Source organism: Cebus imitator, unplaced genomic scaffold (assembly GCF_001604975.1).
Source record: "Cebus imitator isolate Cc_AM_T3 unplaced genomic scaffold, Cebus_imitator-1.0 Scaffold14, whole genome shotgun sequence".
Taxonomy (NCBI): Eukaryota; Metazoa; Chordata; class Mammalia; order Primates; family Cebidae; genus Cebus; species Cebus imitator.
The window spans coordinates 7,150,562-7,169,030 of record NW_016107329.1 but is presented as its reverse complement, the minus strand read 5'-3'; the positions used below and the strand labels follow the sequence as shown (position 1 = coordinate 7,169,030).

General features: G+C 41.3%; 1 protein-coding gene across 2 annotated transcripts in view; it reads right to left on the bottom strand.

Moving 5' to 3' along the window:
• Nucleotides 1-18,469, bottom strand: part of MYO16 (myosin XVI) — a 603,751-nt gene that overhangs the window by 407,043 nt on the left and 178,239 nt on the right. For both annotated transcript variants that reach the window (XM_037729044.1, XM_017501745.2), the window contains exon 5: nucleotides 2,893-3,001. In XM_037729044.1, the coding sequence (XP_037584972.1) occupies nucleotides 2,893-3,001 (109 nt within the window). The remainder of the gene's footprint in view (nucleotides 1-2,892; nucleotides 3,002-18,469) is intronic.

Here is an 18,469-nt window from a genome sequence, read left to right as displayed (position 1 = left end):
AACTCGGGAAAATAAACATGAGCTATCATTGACAGAAGAATGGGTTTGAAAGGAGGAAGAAAAGACCATGGATAGTGATGCACGCAGAGCCTCTTAAAGCTTCTGGTGTCTTTCAGGAACACGGGTATTTCCATATATGTGTGTCTAATGTATGTATTATGCTGATCTTTTGTCCTGGCCCTCTCTCCTCGGGCTCTCCATCACTGCTTTCTTTCCATGCTGGTTCACTTTATAATCGATTGCCTCCCTTGCATGCCAGGTGGTTCTCCTTGCACTGGAGATCTAATATTCATCAAATGCTCAATCAGCTCTCCGTGGTTGTCTCATTTTCCAGCCTGCCAGGCTCAGGCGGTGAGCCGAGGTTAATTGCTGTCCCCGAGTTTACAGTGTAAGTCGGTGGTGACAGCACAATGAGGACTTGTGACCAGCGATTTTCCATGTAATCAACTTCTTCATGACGTTGCCGGCCTCCTCTGCCACATGCATCCTGATGTGACGGATGATAAGTACTTGGACATGAAACCGCTCAATGCAAAATGAAAACTCCAGGATTGCAACCACCTCTTATACAAAGGCGATGCTGAAATACTCAGAGCCAAGCAATAACAAAAATCTCATCTTGAAATATTAGGAATTTCTAAAGACATCAGCCCACGCTGTCACAGTAGATAACTATAAACGTGTACCAAGCAGAGGGCCAGAGAATAAATCAAATTAGACAGTATTTACTGGGAACTATGGCAGATGATGGAGATAGTGGAAGAAGACCCACATAAGCAGAACCAGACTGTGAATGAACTGAGGGAAGGGCAGATGGATGTGAAGGCAGGGGCCAAAGCGACTGCAGTGACAAATGGCAAACAGAATTAAAAATTTAAGAGATATTAAATTGAGTTTGTTCCAGCAAACATGTATTTTACCAGCTGACTGTGACAGGCATAGTAGTGACAGATTTTCTCTAGCCATTTAAGAGTTAGTACCTTCTCGTTTGTTTTGATTTAGTTTGGTTTGGTTTTGCTTATTCATTTTTTAAATCAACTTCTCAAAGGAATACATTTATTTTATTCTTTACACAGGATATAAAATACTGATCTTGCAATACTAAAATTTCCTATTAAAATGCTGTAATGAGTTGGAGAGGTTTATAAGCAATGTGCATGCATTTGCAAATAAATATAATTTTATTTTCTAAAAGAAACATTTATTACCGTAGAAAATACAGGAAATAATATGGAACTGGCAGAACTAAAAAAAACATGGTCAAGTAATCTTTTAAACTTTGGCATCCCCACTTTTATTTTTTTAAAACCATTTTACTACAGTATGACCAACATACAAAAACTGTACATATTTATTGTATACAACTTGATGTTTGTAGATAAGTATACATCCCTGAAACCATCGCCATATTATATGCCATAAATACATCCATCACCTCCAAATTTCCTCCCACACTCTTTACTGTTATTTTTACTATTATTTGGTGAAGAGAACACTTAAATTAAGAACTATAATCTCGGCAAATTTCAAAGTATGCAGTACAGTATTCTTAACTATAGGCACCATTGTGCCAAGTTTTTCACCTAAATTCAGAATTGCGTGCTACATGTGAAATCTGGCAAAGATCCAGATAATTAACTTCCCAACAGCGAAGTCTGCATAACGTCAAGCTTCATTCTCTTTAGAAGTAATGGAATCTGCCTCCATCAAGGTACAGCTAACAAGGCTTGGAGAAAGTAAACGAGTATTCCCACAGGTGACAGTGCCCAGGCTCGACTGAGCTGGAGAATGGTCAACCGCATGCACTGCCTGCCTGACCCAGCCTGCTTCTGCCTGAAATCCCCGCTTGGTGACCTTCAGCAGCTCCGCCACGCTCACATCATCCCGTCATGCTAACCACACCTACCTGGCTTTCACAAGGAATGAGACTATTTTATTTGAGAACTCACTGCTGCTAAGTACTAACGATTATTATTCAAAGCCATCCTCAGAATGAACCTTTCTCATGAAAGCAATCTGGAGGAGGCAGAGAGCACAAGGGAACAAGAGGCAGATGTGAGGTTTCCTTAGAAGCAAAAAGAGTGTCTGCATAAGCTCTGCATGGCTCTTACAAACTGTAAACGTTTCTCTGGCCAAGGGTCATTATTGAAGGGATTGGAATTTCTTTATTGTTATTTACATCTAAACAGCAGGGGGAAAAGGGAGGGGCATAATTCTTTAGTTTAATACTATATTGGGCTCAGGGATTCTCATATCTCCCACTTTCCCAAGGCTGCACTTACTGATGGAATTATATGCTGGGCTTGCATAATTAAAAATCCTTTTTCAGTGAATGCATTTAGGGGCTCAGTCTCACCTTCTCAGTCGCACATCATGACCACAGGGCTTTCTTCTGATGCCCTTTGTGTTCTAAGCGTCACAAAGAGTGGATCTGGGGATGATATACACATTGCCCTTGACTTAAGCCCTCACTTCCTTGCCTATAATTCTGGCTAGGACCACCTGCTTCTAAGAGAATCCACTTCAGATGACCTTGCTCTCATTAGCTCAAAATTCAGTTGTGTTGGTTGACTCCCCTTCCCCTCCCAGGGGAGAATGGATTATAATTACAAACCCAGTCCCACTAATTATGGACTTTAGATGCCTGTTAAAATCTCCCTTCATTGTTGGCCTCTAGATTTCTGCTGGCTTGCAAAAAAAATCCAGTGTTGACTAAACCACAATGCAGTGCAGTGAAAGCAATAGAGAGCCGAAGGGAAGAAATACCATCTCCTATACCACGTGGGGAAGCTACGTCCGTCGGAAATCATGTAAGCAGACCTGTGAAAATGAATACACACTTACAATTCTCCCAATCTATTTCTTTCTGTGGTTTTATAAAGTTCTGCCTACCGTTTTCATCCAGATAGGTCAGCAGAATAGAGCTGGATTCTGTCCCTTCTACAGCATAATCTAATGGGATATTTCCATTCACGTCCTGGAGAAGGACATTGGCTCCAGCCTAACAAAAAGAAAAAAAATATAACATCATATATACTGTTCAAATTAAAAGCAGATTAGGAGTTTCACTTCAATCTTAGTTGGGAAACAGATGCAGAAATAGTTTACGGTAGACAGCACCCTGAAGAATAAGGTAGAAAGCTCAAATTATTTTTTAAGACAAATATATTAAATGATTTGTGGAGATGAATGTTCTGAAAACCTTCCGCTGACCCTTGCAAAACCTTGGCCCCAGCTACCTCTCCCCACCCCTTTGCTAAACCCACAATATCTAGTCAGTGGCTGAAAACCCATGCCTCGCCTCTGCACTGGCTGCCCTATATTCGGTCTTGTTTCTAATCCAATAGAAGTGTTTGATGCCTTCAAAGATTCTAAAATAAGTCTTCAGGAAATAAGCTGAACTTTGAACAATGTATTCCATACCATCTTTAACCTCCTTGTTCTCTACAGAAACTCATGTGGGAGATCTCACACTACGATGTTTTAATCAAGGCCTGAGCTAATGACTACAGGTGGATTTTTCTCTTTCCAGAAACTGTTTTCTAACAAAATGCATGATCTACAAACCTCAGTAGGTTGACTGCATTAAATATGGCTATTCCACATTTTCGCTTCCAAGGGCCCTTCATCAGCATAGCACCTCTGAGCATTCCTGTTTCACCCCTGGTCCATCTCAGCTTCAACACAAAGATAGATTTGCTTGCACTCTTCAGAAATCAGTCACATGAATTGTTACCATTGCTCCCACATTCCCTAATGAGCTCCATAAAATTTATCAGGCATGGCTCACATCATTTCATTTAGGATATGGCACAAACATATGTCCATTGTCCAAGATTTCCCATATACCTCTCGGTAACAAGTCATTAAACTCAGGCCAGACAAAGGAAAGATTTTCCCTGTTCCTTTTACAAAATAGCATTCTGTGTTGCAATACTAGCATAGTTCTTATTCTATCCCAATTTATGACTTTACATAAAATATAAATCACAGTTAAAATTTTATATGGTAACATTTAGAGTTTTTTCTGCTATTCTTTATATGCAAAGTGGTTTTCTATACTTTAGCAAGTCTGCACAGATTTCCAAACGACCACTCCAAATATATTATTTTAAAAAACCCCAAACAAACAAAAAAGTAGCTTAACATGGTAAAATATTCGGTATCTTAACATTTTCTCCCAAGACAAATTGAGTTTCTTACCTCACCATATTGAGTGTACTATATTTTCTATAACCATGTAAGGATATTACTTTATCTGAACAGAGCAAGTCATATATTTCAGATTTTTTACTTACCTAAGGATGCTTATAATTTTAAGGTCCTCAAGACTTCAAATTATCTTGTTAGTATGTTTAGTTTTAATTATTCAGAGTTTGAAAAAAAAAAAAAAGAAACCCTTACTGCAGGCATATTCTTCAGTAGACTTTGCTGATGATTCTTTTCCTTTAGTCTCCAAACTACAGGAATAAGATTTTGCATTCCTGTAAGGACCATGGCTGTGCTTTGGTCAAGGATAGGCCCAGGTAAACATCCAGGGTGACTCAGTGAGTTTGGAGCACAGGCATATAACTCTGCTTGTTATCACAGCCATGTAGCCATAACATGGGAAGGCCATGCCTTGGTCCTATGTCACTGTTGTCTGTAAAACATATAATTACCCTGCTGACACTGTATAGGCGCTGTACAAGTTCATTTCCACACTGCTGATAGAGACATACCCAAAACTGGAACAAAAAGAGGTTTAATTGGACTTAACAGTTTCACATGCCTGGGGAAGCCTCAGAATCATGGCAGAAGGTGAAAGGCACCTCTTACATAGCGTCAGTAAGAAGCAAATGAGGAAGAAGCGAAAGCAGACTCCCCTGATAAACCCATCAGATCTCATGAGACTTGCATACTATCGCAAGAATAGCACAGGAAAGACTGGCCCCCATGATTCGATGACCTCTCCATGGGTCCCCCCATGAACATGTAGGTATTCTGGGAGATAAAATTCAAGTTGAGATTTGGGTGGAGACACAGCCAAATCATATCATTCCGCCCCTGGCCCCTCCAAATCTCATGTCCACACATTTGAAAGCTGGTCATGCCTTCTCAAGAGTCCCCCAAAGTCTTAACTCATTTCTGCGTAAACTCAAAAGTTTACCGTCCAAAGTATCATCTGAGACAAGGCAAATCCCTTCCACCTATGAGCCTGTAAAATCAAAAGCAAACGCATTACTTCCTAGATACAATGCTGGTATAGGCATTGCGTAAATACAGCCGTTCCAATGGGAGAAGTTGGCCAAAACAAAGGGGTTACGGGGCCTTACACAAGTCCAAAATCCAGCAAGGCAGTCAAACTTTAAAGTTTCAAAATGGCCTCCTTTGACTCCAGGACTCACATCCAGGTCATGCTGATGCAAAAGCTGGGTTCCCATGGTCTTGAGCAGCTCCACCCCTGTGGCTTTGCAGGGTACAGCCTCCCTCCTGGCTGCTTTCACGGGCTGCCATTGAGTGTCTGTGACTTTTCCAGGTTCACACTGCAAACTGTCAGTGGATCTACCATTCTGGGGTCTAGAGGATGGTGGCCCTCTTCTCATAGCTCCACTAGACAGTGCCTCAGGAGAGACTCTATGCTGGGGCTCCAACCCCACATTTGCCTTTCACACTGCCATAGAGGTTCCCCATGAGGGCCCCACCCCTGTAGCAAACTTCTTCCTGGGCATCTGGGCATTCCCATACATCTTCTGAAATCTAGGCAGAGGTTCCCAAACCTCAATTCTTGACTTCTGTGTACCCACAGGCTCAACACCATGAGCTCTGCAAGGCCCCTTGCAGCCATGGCTAGAGCAACTGGGACACAGGGCACCAAGTCTCCAGGCTGGGTGGAGACAAAGCCAAACCATATCATTCTGCCCCTGGCCCCACCGAATCTCATGTCCACACATTTCAGATGGTGGACCTGTTCACTCTAAACAGCACGCAGACCCTGCGCCCAGCCTGCAAAACCACTTCTTCCTCCTGGGCCTCTAGCCTGTGCTGGGAGGGGCTGCCCTGAAGATCTTTGACATGGCCTGGAGATGTTTTCCCCATGGTCTTGGGGGTTAACATTAGGCTCCTTGCCTCTCGTGCAAATTTCCGTAGCCAGCTTGAATTTATCCTCAAAAAATGGATTTTTCTTTTCAACTGCATCATCAGGTTGCAAATTTTCTGAGCCTTCACACTCTGTTTCCCCTTTAACAATACCCAAGTAACCTCTCAAATGCTTTGATGCTTAGAAATTTCTTCCTCCAGATGCCCCTAAATCATCTCTCTCAAGTTCAAAGTTCTGCAGATCTTTAGGGTGGGAGCAAAATGCTGCCTGTCTCTCTGCTAATATATAACAAGGGTCACCTTTGCTCCAATTCCCAAAAAATTCTTCATCTCCATCTGAGACCATCTCACACTGGACCTTATTATTCATATCACTATCAGTAATTTCGCCAAAGCCATTCAACAAGTCTCTAGGAAGTTTCCAACTTTCCCACATGTTCCTGTCTTCTTCTGAGCCCTCCAAATTGCTCCAACCTCTGCCTGTTACCCAGTTCCAAACTTGCTTCCACATTTTGGGCAATCTTTTCAGCAATGCCCCCACTCTATTGGTACCAATTTACAGTATCAGTTCATTTTTATGCTGCTAATAAGGACATACCTGACTCTGGGAACAAAAGGAAGTTTAATTGGACTTACAGTTCCATATGGCTGGGGAGGTCTCAAAATCATGGCAGGAGGTGAAAGGCACTTCTTACATGGCAGCGGAAGAGAAAATGAGGAAGAAGCAAAAAAGGAAACCCCCAATAAACCCATCAGATCTTGTGAGACTTCTTCACTATCATGAGACTAGCATAGGAAAGACTGGCCCCATGATTCAATTACCTCCTCCTGGGTCCCTCCCACAAGTGGGAATTCTGTGAGATACAATTCAAATTGAGATTTGGGTAGCGACACAACCAAACCATATCAGGCATACTTGCACCCAGAGAAAGACAAAGAGAGAGCCAGAACTGTCTGTCTTTGCAGTTGGACAGAGGGTAGCCAGGACACAGCTCTGTTTGCTCATGCACAGAGAGAAGAAGAGTTAAGCTGCTGACCCTGAAGGCAAGGCAGAGTTGGCTGTGCAGCTGTGCATGGGAGTGGCTGGACCAAGCAGCCAGAACAGAGCAAACTGTGAGAGAGCTGCTGCTGAGAGAGAGCGAGCTGCTGAATAAAGCCATATTTCACCCACCTGTGCCCCACCCCGGGTGTCCTTCAGCTATCTGCCGTTTATCTGTCCACTTCCCTTGGACCTCAGCATGGGCTGGAACCTGGACTTGAACCTGACAGTTCCTGTTCAAACATCAATTGCTAAAGAATCAATTAACAAGAGACGGAACTTCAGGGGTCATTACTGTTTTTAATATTAATTTAAAAATCTGCACTCCACTCATCAGTGGTAGAGAATCCTTCCCAATTCATAAATGTTCCCAGTGAAATATTACATATGCCAAACCCCTGGGCACAGGTAATAATGAATACAATTAGGAGTCATATATTCTAAATTACAAGAAAAACCAATAGAAAAGTAACTTGGCATTGAGAGAGATGGTACCCTTAGAAAGAATATTGTTTGTGTGTTAAGATGTCCTCGGGCTCTTTCAGAGAAAGTCTGCACCTGAAGCATGGGGCTGAATGTTTTAGCTGGGTTCGTCACTGAAATTTCAACTCATGAGTCACTCGCCCTCCTGTGCTGCTAAGTTACCTGGTATTTTTCCCAGTATAGAAGCTGGCCTTTCTGAGAGCTGCTAGCCTTCCTGCTTACAGATTACGTTTCCATTTCTATTCCGTTCCCAGTATCCACCACAGTGCCTGGCGCATGTGAGTGCTAGAAAATATTTATTGAAACAACTTGAAAAATATTCAAAAACTGAACTTAAACTAATCATTAAAAATTGAGACAAAGAATTATAACTTATATAACAATTCTTTTTAACTAAATTCCCTGACCTTTATTTTCAAGGGTTTATATAGCTACAAAATCACTATACTCATATTTATCTTACCTACCTTCAGTCATTCCAGATAGAGGACATTTGTAAGAGACTCTTTTTTTCTTTCCCATCCTCCCTTCCTTCCTTCCTCTCTTTCTTTCTTACATTTTTCTTCTTGGCATCAGTAATTTTACGACTAACATAACTGAGAGCCCACATTCTTCAATCCATGATTGTATTATGGATTCAATCTCGATCCATAATTACTAATTTTCCAAACATTTGGAAAAAATGCCTTGCTTTCACTCTTTAAAGAACACAAATTAATTTTAATGTACCTTCATTTTTCTTCTAACTGTTAAGTTCAGGGAATTGTTTCTCATATTGCCTTTGTGATGGTATGAACTTTGGCTAAACAAAAAGTAAAAAATAATGTTGCTACTTTTTCTGAGCTGCCACACGTGACACTTACAAGGAAAGGACGCTTTGCTCTTCTTACCCCACCAAGGTAATCCGTGGTCAATGAAGCATTTCTGCAATTTATGGTAGAGGCTTTGCTCTGTCATATAGTCTGAGACCTTGAAAATGAAATGAATGATTTCAGGCTCCATGTTGTGCCAATCATCAGTTAAGGATCAACCTGTGTTTAGCTCCGCCTTGGTGATCCTGGGGCTGGGCCTTTGGAGGGTCCTCCCTTACCAGCGGGAACGGTGCTGGGCCTGCCAGTAGAGGATGCAGGAGGGACACAGCAGGAGGAAGTCCCAGGTCTCCTTGCCACTGGTGTGTGGGGTACCCAGGGGCGCACATCCCTGGGCGAGTTTCCCTAGCAGCCCAACAGCAAGCTTATCTTGTATCCTAGCAAATGGCCCGCCGATTTATACTGGCCTCCCAGAGCAAGGCTTCCTGGCATGTTTTGCTGGTACCTGTTTCCTGTTTGCAGCCTGGCCTGAGCCACCTCCCAGAAGTTTCTGGCCGCCCTGTGGTCACAGCCCCATCCTCTCCAATGGGGACTGACTCTCAGCCTTGGGGAGGGGCCACTTCCAAGCAGACTCCTCCCCGCAGTTGTCACCTTCAGCCCCAGAAGCAGTATCTGCTCCCTGAATCTGCTATTCCTGCCTTCTCCAGTTACCTTGATCACAGTAAGTAGTTTTGGGTTTGTTTTTTTTTTTTTTAACTAGTTAGTAGTTATTTATGGTCAATCTTTCTTTTTCAAGTGATTGGTGGAAATTCTGGATCCTGGATGGACGCTAACAAGACACCTTTCAAGAATGGGTGGTCCCAGGGGACGGGGACAGGCCCTCAATGATAGGATCTGGCAATGGGTGTAGTGAGCTGACTGTGATATGCTGCTGAGGCCATGCCAGCAGGAGACAGCAGCTCAGGAGTCCACAGCTTGGATTACTAAAATAATCAAGGCCATCAAGCTATCACCTGTTCGTTGTCCTGAAGGGTAAACTGAAGCAAGTGTCTTGGGAGTTATTTCTGCCATAGTGGCCAAGATTCTGGCACCTGTCCGTTATGGCAGAAATAATGATGACAAGGACGGTGGTGTGTCATGGATTCCCCCCAAGAGTGCAGTGGAAGTCTTACAAAACAAACAAACAACAAACCAAGGCCAAGCCCTTCAACCATAAGCTCACGTCATAATATGAGAACCAGAGAGGTTCTATCCCAGCCTTGGAAGAATTTTTCACATTGAGAGTTCATATTGCTGAATGCTTAACAAAAAATTTCACATAATTGTGTAGGTGGCTGAATTACAACACCCAGTGAATTCACTCTCATCATATATTTTCTGAAAGTTCTTGTTAATTGCAATGGACTGGTGTCCTGAGACCTGAAATGGTGATATCTGATCGGACTCCAGTGAAACAGACAGTCTTTTTCTTTTTTTTGAGATGGATTCTCGCCCTGTCACCCAGGTTGGAGTGCAGTGGCGTGACCTTGGCTCACTGCACCTCTGCTTCCCAGGTCTGAACCATTCTCCTACCTCCGCATCCTGAATAGCTGGGATTACAGGCATGCGCCACCACGTCTGGCTAATGTTTGTATTTTTAGTAGAGATGTGGTTTCGCCATGTTGGCCAGGCTGGTGGTCTCAAACTCCTGACCTCAAGTGATCCATCCACCTTGGCCCTGCACAGTGCTGGGATTACAGGTGTAAGCCACCGCACCTAGCCTGAAACAGACAATCTTGAGTCCTCAAGTCACCCGGAGTATTATTCCTCTCCAGGGATGCCGCTTGGCCTCCTGTAACTGAGAAGATGCCCCAATGTTTGCTCAAAAACTGTGATGACTTCACCTGGAAAAAATGCCTTGAAAGAGGATACTCATTTTCTTCTAGTCCCACCATAACCACCCCGTTTCTGCTAGATTCATGCCTAGAGTGAAATCCCAGTATCCTTTGGGGAAAGCAAATACTAGGACCCTGGATGAAGCAGCTGACTCATCAAGAGAACTATGAGATTTTTAGATTTATATGACATATATCTCCCTGTAGGAGCCAGAATTTCCACCAATAATTTTAATGAGAGATTGTATACGAATAATTAACGAGGAAAAAGGAAATAACTACTGACTGTAATCTGGAGAACTCTGAAGAGTATGGGAATAGCAGATACGGGGAGCAATATTCTGTGGTTGAGGGAGACATTCCCCAGCTGCGTAGGTATGTATGTGAAATGTTCACGAACCTAGAACATTAGACAAACAAAGGCAGAATACGAACTCACTTCACTGACATTGGACTACTTAGAAGAGATTCCAGATTAAAGGTGGTGGCTTTGGCAGTTGGGGGACAAGGGGACACTGCAGGAGGAAGGGGCTCCTCTCACTGGCCCAAGATGTTCCTTCTTCTTGCCCACTGTATGGTACCCAGCGGTGCACGTCCTCCAGCCGGGTTTGCTGCCACCGGGCCAATAGCTTCCTAATTGTCAGAACCAGCCTCGGGTACCTTTGTGAATTTCCTCACCATGCAGAGGCCACACCCACATCCTCTCAAAAAGGTCTAACAAATTTCAATCCCCAAGGGGTCTCTTCCGGATACTCTCCCAATGTGGGGAACAGCGGCTGCTTCCTATATCTGTTGTTCTGTTAGTTTTCAGCATCATCTTCACCTCTGCTTTGCAATTCATCTTCCTACACTAGACGATTTTTATATTAAATGCATCCTATTCAAACTCCCTTCTTGGGTGGACCTTTTGTCTTCTACCGGACGCTGGCTAGTACCTCTGTTTTTACTGGTGCGTTTCTATGAGAAAGTGAGTATTGCACAGTAATACAGGGTTAATAGTCTGTGATTCAATCCTGGGGCCTCTCCTCGAGAACTTTATGACCTATTCTTAAGGTTGCTATGCCCCAGTTTCCTCACAGGTAGAAGCAAGCTTTGCTAATTATAAGCACGACTTGGGAAGACTACATGCATGAGACTCATGGTACTTGGCATGCAAAGTTCTAAGTACACACACCCTATCTGAGCTATTGCATTTAACAAATATATTAACCCACATGGCCTGTGTCGGTGACACTCTCAAGGCATACACCCACAGTTCTCCACCAGGGGCAGCAGAGCCGAACATTTAAGGACACAAAACCAGTTCAAATCTCTGCTCAAAACTTATCAGTCATGTAACCTTGGACAAACTACTTGCCCTCTCTGACTGTAATTCTCCCAGAGAGCTGCTGTGAAGATAAAATAGGTTAATTCTGGTAAAGTATAAAAAATACTGATGATATATTACTGGGTGCAAGGATACGCCTATATCAGGCTTTGGATAATAAGCTGCAGTGCAGCCAGCAAAATGGCTAGTGTGATCTTGTTGAAAAGATCCAGTTTTCCTGGTATTAAAACTCAGGAGGGCATGGTAAGTGCCTATTTGAAGCAGTTTTACCGGAGTGCTACAGATAAGAATACATGCATGTAGAGACAAACGCCCTTAGCATAATACTCCATTAAGGAATATAGGAAATAATACAAATGCTTACTGTGCTTAAGTGAAGCATACGTCACCACTCATTAACTAGCTAACTATACCAAGGAGGTGTGGACCAAGGTCGAAAGGTCTGGAGCTTGTGGAATGGTGCTAACAGCTCTGGAAACTTCTAGCATAGGCCAGTGGTATCTCTCTGTATCCACCTCTCTATGTGATCGATGCCTTAGTTCCCATGCTTTATTCCGGATGCTCACAACCTCCCAATTCGTGCTACATGCAGAGTCCTCTGTCTTGCCTCCAGGAATAAAATCTGACTCTTCCCAGGCCCCATCATGAAAAAGATAAGCATCCTTAGGAAAACTGGCCACAACATTTCTCTCAATTGTGTAAAGCACTTGCATTTGGAGATAATGCCTTGACGCAAAGTGGATTCTTCGAAGCTGGGCATGTAGATTCCTTAGCAGGCTAGAGTAAAATATTTTGGCAAGTGAAGGCTTTATTGTTTCTCAAGTTATAACAATTCATGGAAGTTCTATAGGAAAAACCTACCCCTAAGACTTGGGGATTCTAAACCCATTTTTGCACTGGAAGAAAGCTTGATAGAGGACAAAGCTAAGGTGATGTGCTGTAAATACTCCAAAGAGCCCTAGAAAACTTGATTAATATCTCACGCTTGCTTATGTGCAAACACCGTAATTCTTCCCTTTTGCATAAATTAATTTCATTTCAAGGTTCCTTAGTTTTACTGTACGTTAAGATGACTGTGTACCCCACTGAGAAGATTCACAGCTGATTTTTATCATCATTCCAACTAACTCAGAAGTAAATGCGCAATTTTAGTTGGTAATGGGTCCCACTGGAACTAAGGAGCTGATGAGACTGTGTCAAAATGTCAGAAAACCTCAGAAAATCTAGTTTTCAGCATACTAAAGGTAAGATGACCCATGAGGTTAGGAATCAGTAGCATTTATAAGGTATTATATTAGCTCTCATTAAAAAAAAAAAAAAGAAAAAAAAAACTCCATTTTGAACCACTCAGGCATAGCAAATCTATTTACTAAATTTTGTGAAATGAAAAGCACCATTTTCAATAAAATTATTTCTTTTGACATTGCCCATTTATATAATATGAGGACTTAAAAATCTATGTGTTCTACAATATAATTATTCTCTTCCAAAATACAAACTTGATATTTTAACATATCTTTTAAAAATGTTCTTTATACATTTCAAGTTTCATTCCTCTGAAAACTCCAGTACATAATTTTTCAGCTATGAATAAAAAAGTGAGAGAAAAATGATCCTGGATCACTGCTCATATTGATTGATTCCTTGACTAAATGGCTCAATACTTTCTTACAGAATGAGGAACCATACCTAACATAAATATTGGTGATAATTTCATATATTGATGAGTATCTTTGTACACGTTTGTTTTATTTCAGAAGATGAGAAGCAGGGGGAGTTAAGGATTTTGGAGAAGAATTTCACACATAAAACAAATATCCAAGCCTAAACTTACTTCGTAATACAGGAACAACAGCATCAGTCATCACGCTACAGTTTCTAATTCTTAAGTAATATTTTTAAGTGACTGAATGCTGAACTTTATAAGAACATATGGATTAGAAAGTGGGTGTGTGAAAATGATATTGAAAGCGCGAATGAATTAAAAACATACATAATTTCTCATGATGCAAGAGAACATCTTGATATTTGGTGCCCACTTAACAGCCTAAACCCTGGGGTTTGTGTACATGTGTGTGCACACACATCCAATATCTTCATAATATATATTCCTACATCTAATCACTAGATGTCAAATTTGTCATACTGACAGTACTTTTTAGTTTTAGTCTTACTGAAAGAAGTAATTCCAAATTAAGAAAAGCTTTATACAGCTCCACAAAAATGTTGTGCTTGTACAACATAGAGTGTGAGGCATGCCTTTCAGTTTGGCTCAAAAAAAATCAATCAATCTTATTATAATTGATTTTCATCAGGGAAATGAAATTAATTAAAGTTATATGTGCAAAATCAACAGCAACCATCAAATACTTTCTGCAGCTGAAGACTGCATAGTTCCTACTGGGAGCCTTGAGCAAATTTCCTCTCCAATTATTGAAACTGGAAGACGGCTTAACTTCCAATTTGTCCTCAGCTATGTTTCTGGAGTGTTGGAGATGAAACTCAAATATATCATTCCCCACATGAAACTCAAATATATCATTCCCCACAAATGGAAATTTAATTTACCACAAGCCATATGGCATATGAACCAAGAGGTGTACATTTCCTGTTAAAAAGAAAAAAAGAATTTATTGGTTTATGTTATGTAACGATTTAACCTCAAAGAATATACTTGTCAATTATTTCATTTAGTAATAGTTATCTAACACATTAATAATCACTTCTATTTTATTATTATTTATTTATTTATTTTGGTTTTTTTGAGACTGAGTCTCACTCTGTCACCCAGGCTGGAGTGCAGTGGCACCATCTCTGGTTACTGAAACCTCTGCCTCCCGGGTTCAAGAGGTTTGCCTGCTACAGACTCCTGAGGGCTGGGATTACAGATGCTCACGCTACACCCAGCTAATGTTTCTATTTTTTACTAGAGACAGGATTTTTATGTCATCCAGGCGGGAATGGTAACATTTTAAAAGATAATTATCTATCTAATGGCATTTTAGTAAACAAAGACCACTTTTTTACATGTTAACATATTTTGGTAACTTTTTAAAATATCATTTCAAATTTACAGAAAGTTGCGAGAGTAATGCAAAGCACTCCTATGTACCTGTTACGGTCTGAACTGCATTTCCTCTAAAAAGATATATCTAAGCCTTACCTCCTGTGAATGTGGCTTTATTTGGAAATAGGGTGACTATGGACGTAAGTAGTTAAGTCAGGCTGGAGTAGGAACGGCCTTAATCCAGTCCAACTGGTATTCTTGTAAGAAGAGAGAATTTTGAAAATGGACACACACACGGGAAAGCAGCCACGTAAGGATGGAGGCAGACACTGGGTTGAAGCTGTCACAAGCCGGGGAACACCTGGGGCTATCAGGAGCTTGGAGATGTGAGAGAGGGTGTCCCGCTAGAGGTTTTGGAGGCATCACAGTACTTCTGACACCTTGATTTCGGACTGCTAGTCTCCAAAACTATGAGAGAAGCCATTTCTGTTGTTTGAAACCACCAGCGTGTGGTACTCTATTACGACAACCTTAAGAAACTAACACAATGCCCTTTATCTAATACAATGGACTCTGTGTTTACATATATGGAGATACTACCCCAAATTTATATGCTAATATTTCAACTTCCAGGGTTATGATGTTGGAAGGTGGGGCCTTTGGAAGATTGTCAAGTCATGACGTTGAATCTCTCAGGATTGGAATTGGTGCCTTTATAAAAGAGACCCTAAAAAGCTCTCTTGCCCTTTTTGCCAGGTAAGGATACAGTGAGAAGACAGCCAACTCTGAAAACCAGGAAGCAGGCTCTCACTAAACATCAGATCTGCCACCTTCATCTTGGATTTCTCAGCCTTCAGAACTGTGAGAAATAGGGTTCTGGTGTTTATAGGCCACCCGGTTTATGGTGTTTTAACAGGCCAAACAGACTAAGACATCCAAACTCACCTGCTGTTTATACTGTTCTCTATTTTTGTTCATGCTCTCTCTCCTCCTCCTCTTCTTTTTTATCACCCCCAAACTCTCTCTCTCTCTCGCACACTTCCCGCACACAATTTTTGAACCACTGGAAAGGTTGCAGGTATCATGCTTCTTTATCCCTAAATATTTTAGTATGTATTTTATAAGAACAAGGATATTCCTTTACACAATAGTTATCAAAACCAAAAAATTCAACAATAACATGTTGAATTACTTAAACCACAGTTAATATTCAAATTTCATTAATTTTTCCAAGTGCACCCTTGATAGCACTTTTTTCCAAGGCTTAGGATGTAATTCAGGATCACCTATTGCATTAGAGGTCCGTTCTCTTTAGTCTCCTTCAACACTACATACCTATTAAAGTGGCCAAAATGTAGAACACTGATGGCAACAAATGCTTGTGAGGATGTGAACCAATGGACCAGACACTCTCTTTTATCGTTCGTGGGAATGCAAAGTGGTACAGCCACTTTGGAAGACAGTTTGGCAATTTCTTTTTTTTCTTTCTTTCTTTCTTTCTTTTGAGACACAGTCTTGCCCTGTTGCCCAGACTGGAGTGTAGTGGCACTAACATGGTTCACTGAAGACTAAACCTCCTGGGCTTTCCTGTCTCAGCCTCCCCAAGTAGCTGGGAACACAGGTGTGCACCACCATGCTCACCTATTTCTTCCTTTGTAATTTATTTTTTCTTTTGCAGAAAGTGAGTCTCACCATGTTACCCAGGCTGGTTTCTAGTTCCTTGGCTCAAGCAATCCTGTTTCTTTATCTTCCCAAAGTGCTGGACTACAGGCATGAGCCACCATGCCAGCCTGGTAACCTCTTACAAAATAAATCTACTGTTACCCTATGACCCAGCAATCATGCCCTTTGGTATTTACCCAAAGGAGTTGAAAAATTACATCCACACACACCTACACACAGATGTCTGTATCAGCTTTTTTAAATAACTGCCAACACTTAGAAGCAACCAAGATATCCTTTAGTAGCTGAATGAATAAACTGTGGTACATCCAGACACTGGAATATCATTTACAGCTATATAAAAATGAACTATCAAGTCATGAAAAGACATGGAGAAGACTTAAATGCATATAACCAAGTGAAAAAAAGCCAATGTGAAAAGTCTAAACCTTGTATGATTCCAAGTAGATGGCATTCTGGAAAAGATAAAACTATGGAGACAATAGAAAGATTGTTTGGTAATTGTCAGGAAATGGATCAGGTGGTGATCAATGGACAGAGCACAGAGGGCCGTTAGGACAGTAAAAGTGCTCTGCAAGTTTCTGTACAAGTGGATCCATGTCATTGCATTTGTCCAAAGCCATAGACTGTACACCACCAAGAATGAACCCTAATGTTACCTGTGAATTTGGGGTGATAACGATAGGTCACAGTAGGTTCATCAGTTGTAACAAATGGACCGCTTTGGTAGGGATGCTGGAAACAGAGGAGGCTATGCATGTGTGGGGTCAGGGAGTATATGTGAAATCTCTAGCTTTCGCTCAAATTTTGCTGTGAACCTAAAACCGCTCTAAAAAAAAGTCTAAATAAATGCATCTAACATGAAAGGAAAACTAGAAAATAAGCCCTATAAGTGGATGTTTTATGCTTATGAATTATAGATGGTTTTTCTCTCTCCATAGCAAATGGAGTGCTGTTGTATTCATGTGCTAGTAGAAAAAAGTGAGGACTACCCTCATATATATATATATATATATATATATATATATATACATACCCCCATGTATATATCTATATAGATATTGATTGATAAGGTAAGAACTATCCTTTACATCCTACTCTCCCACTAGGGAAAGGATAGTCCTTTTTTCAGTGGTACTCACCTTTATAGACATGTATGTGTATATCTATATATCTACATATAGATATAGATAGATAGATAGATAGATAGATACTTAGATCAGAAAATATGCCATTAGTATTTTGTAAGCTTTTATTCTAACAGCACGGAATTACATTGTGATGCCAGAGGTTTACAAGTATCCACTTCACCTGGACCCAACTCTCTCCAACTTCATCATTTCCACTTGCCCATAGCTCACTCCATTCTAGAGAATTTGTTGAGTAACCAATGAGAAGGGTCTTTGGTTAGCGGCCAACCTAGACTCTTGTCTAGGTGCTGCACTCACTACATTCTAATGTGTAGTCCTTGTCATTGTGTGAGAAAAGTTCTTTATGTTGAGATTTGTGTTGGAAATGGTTCTTATTTTCTCACTGGGTTCTCATACCTCAGTGGCTTCATTTTCCTGTGTACGCACCCCCAAAGAGTGTGATGAGGAGGTAACTTTGAGCTTTAAGATATGAACTGGAAACATAGGCTGCTGTGATCAGAGAGGCCGATGTGACACTTTGGAAGATACTGCTGAGGAGCAGCTCACAGATTTTTAAGAAGGCACGAATACCTCATAATTTTAAAACATCCAGATGAGGAAATAGTGTATTTCATATATAATTTATGGAAAATTTGGAAAAGTTATCAGTTTAAATACTTTGCTATAATAGAAATACTGCTTTTTGAGAGAGATCCAAGATGGCTGATTACTAGCAGCTCAGGATTGCAGCTCCCACTGAAAGAGCAGAGAATGAGAGGACGCCACACTTTCAGATCAATTTTTGTTGCTCACACACCAGGAGATTCCCAGCGGAGGAGCCCCACGTGTCGCCAGCGTGACTCTTGAGGCCGGTGAGGCGGTTTTGCCGCTGCCTTGGTGTGGCGGTTCTTGGTGCAGAGTCAGAAAAGCACCATCAATCTTAAAGCCGCTGTTTTGGCCAGCACAGTGGGTTGCTCAGATTCTAGCGCCGGGAATCAACAAGTTTGACATCCATTCAGAAACCCAACTATAAAGACGG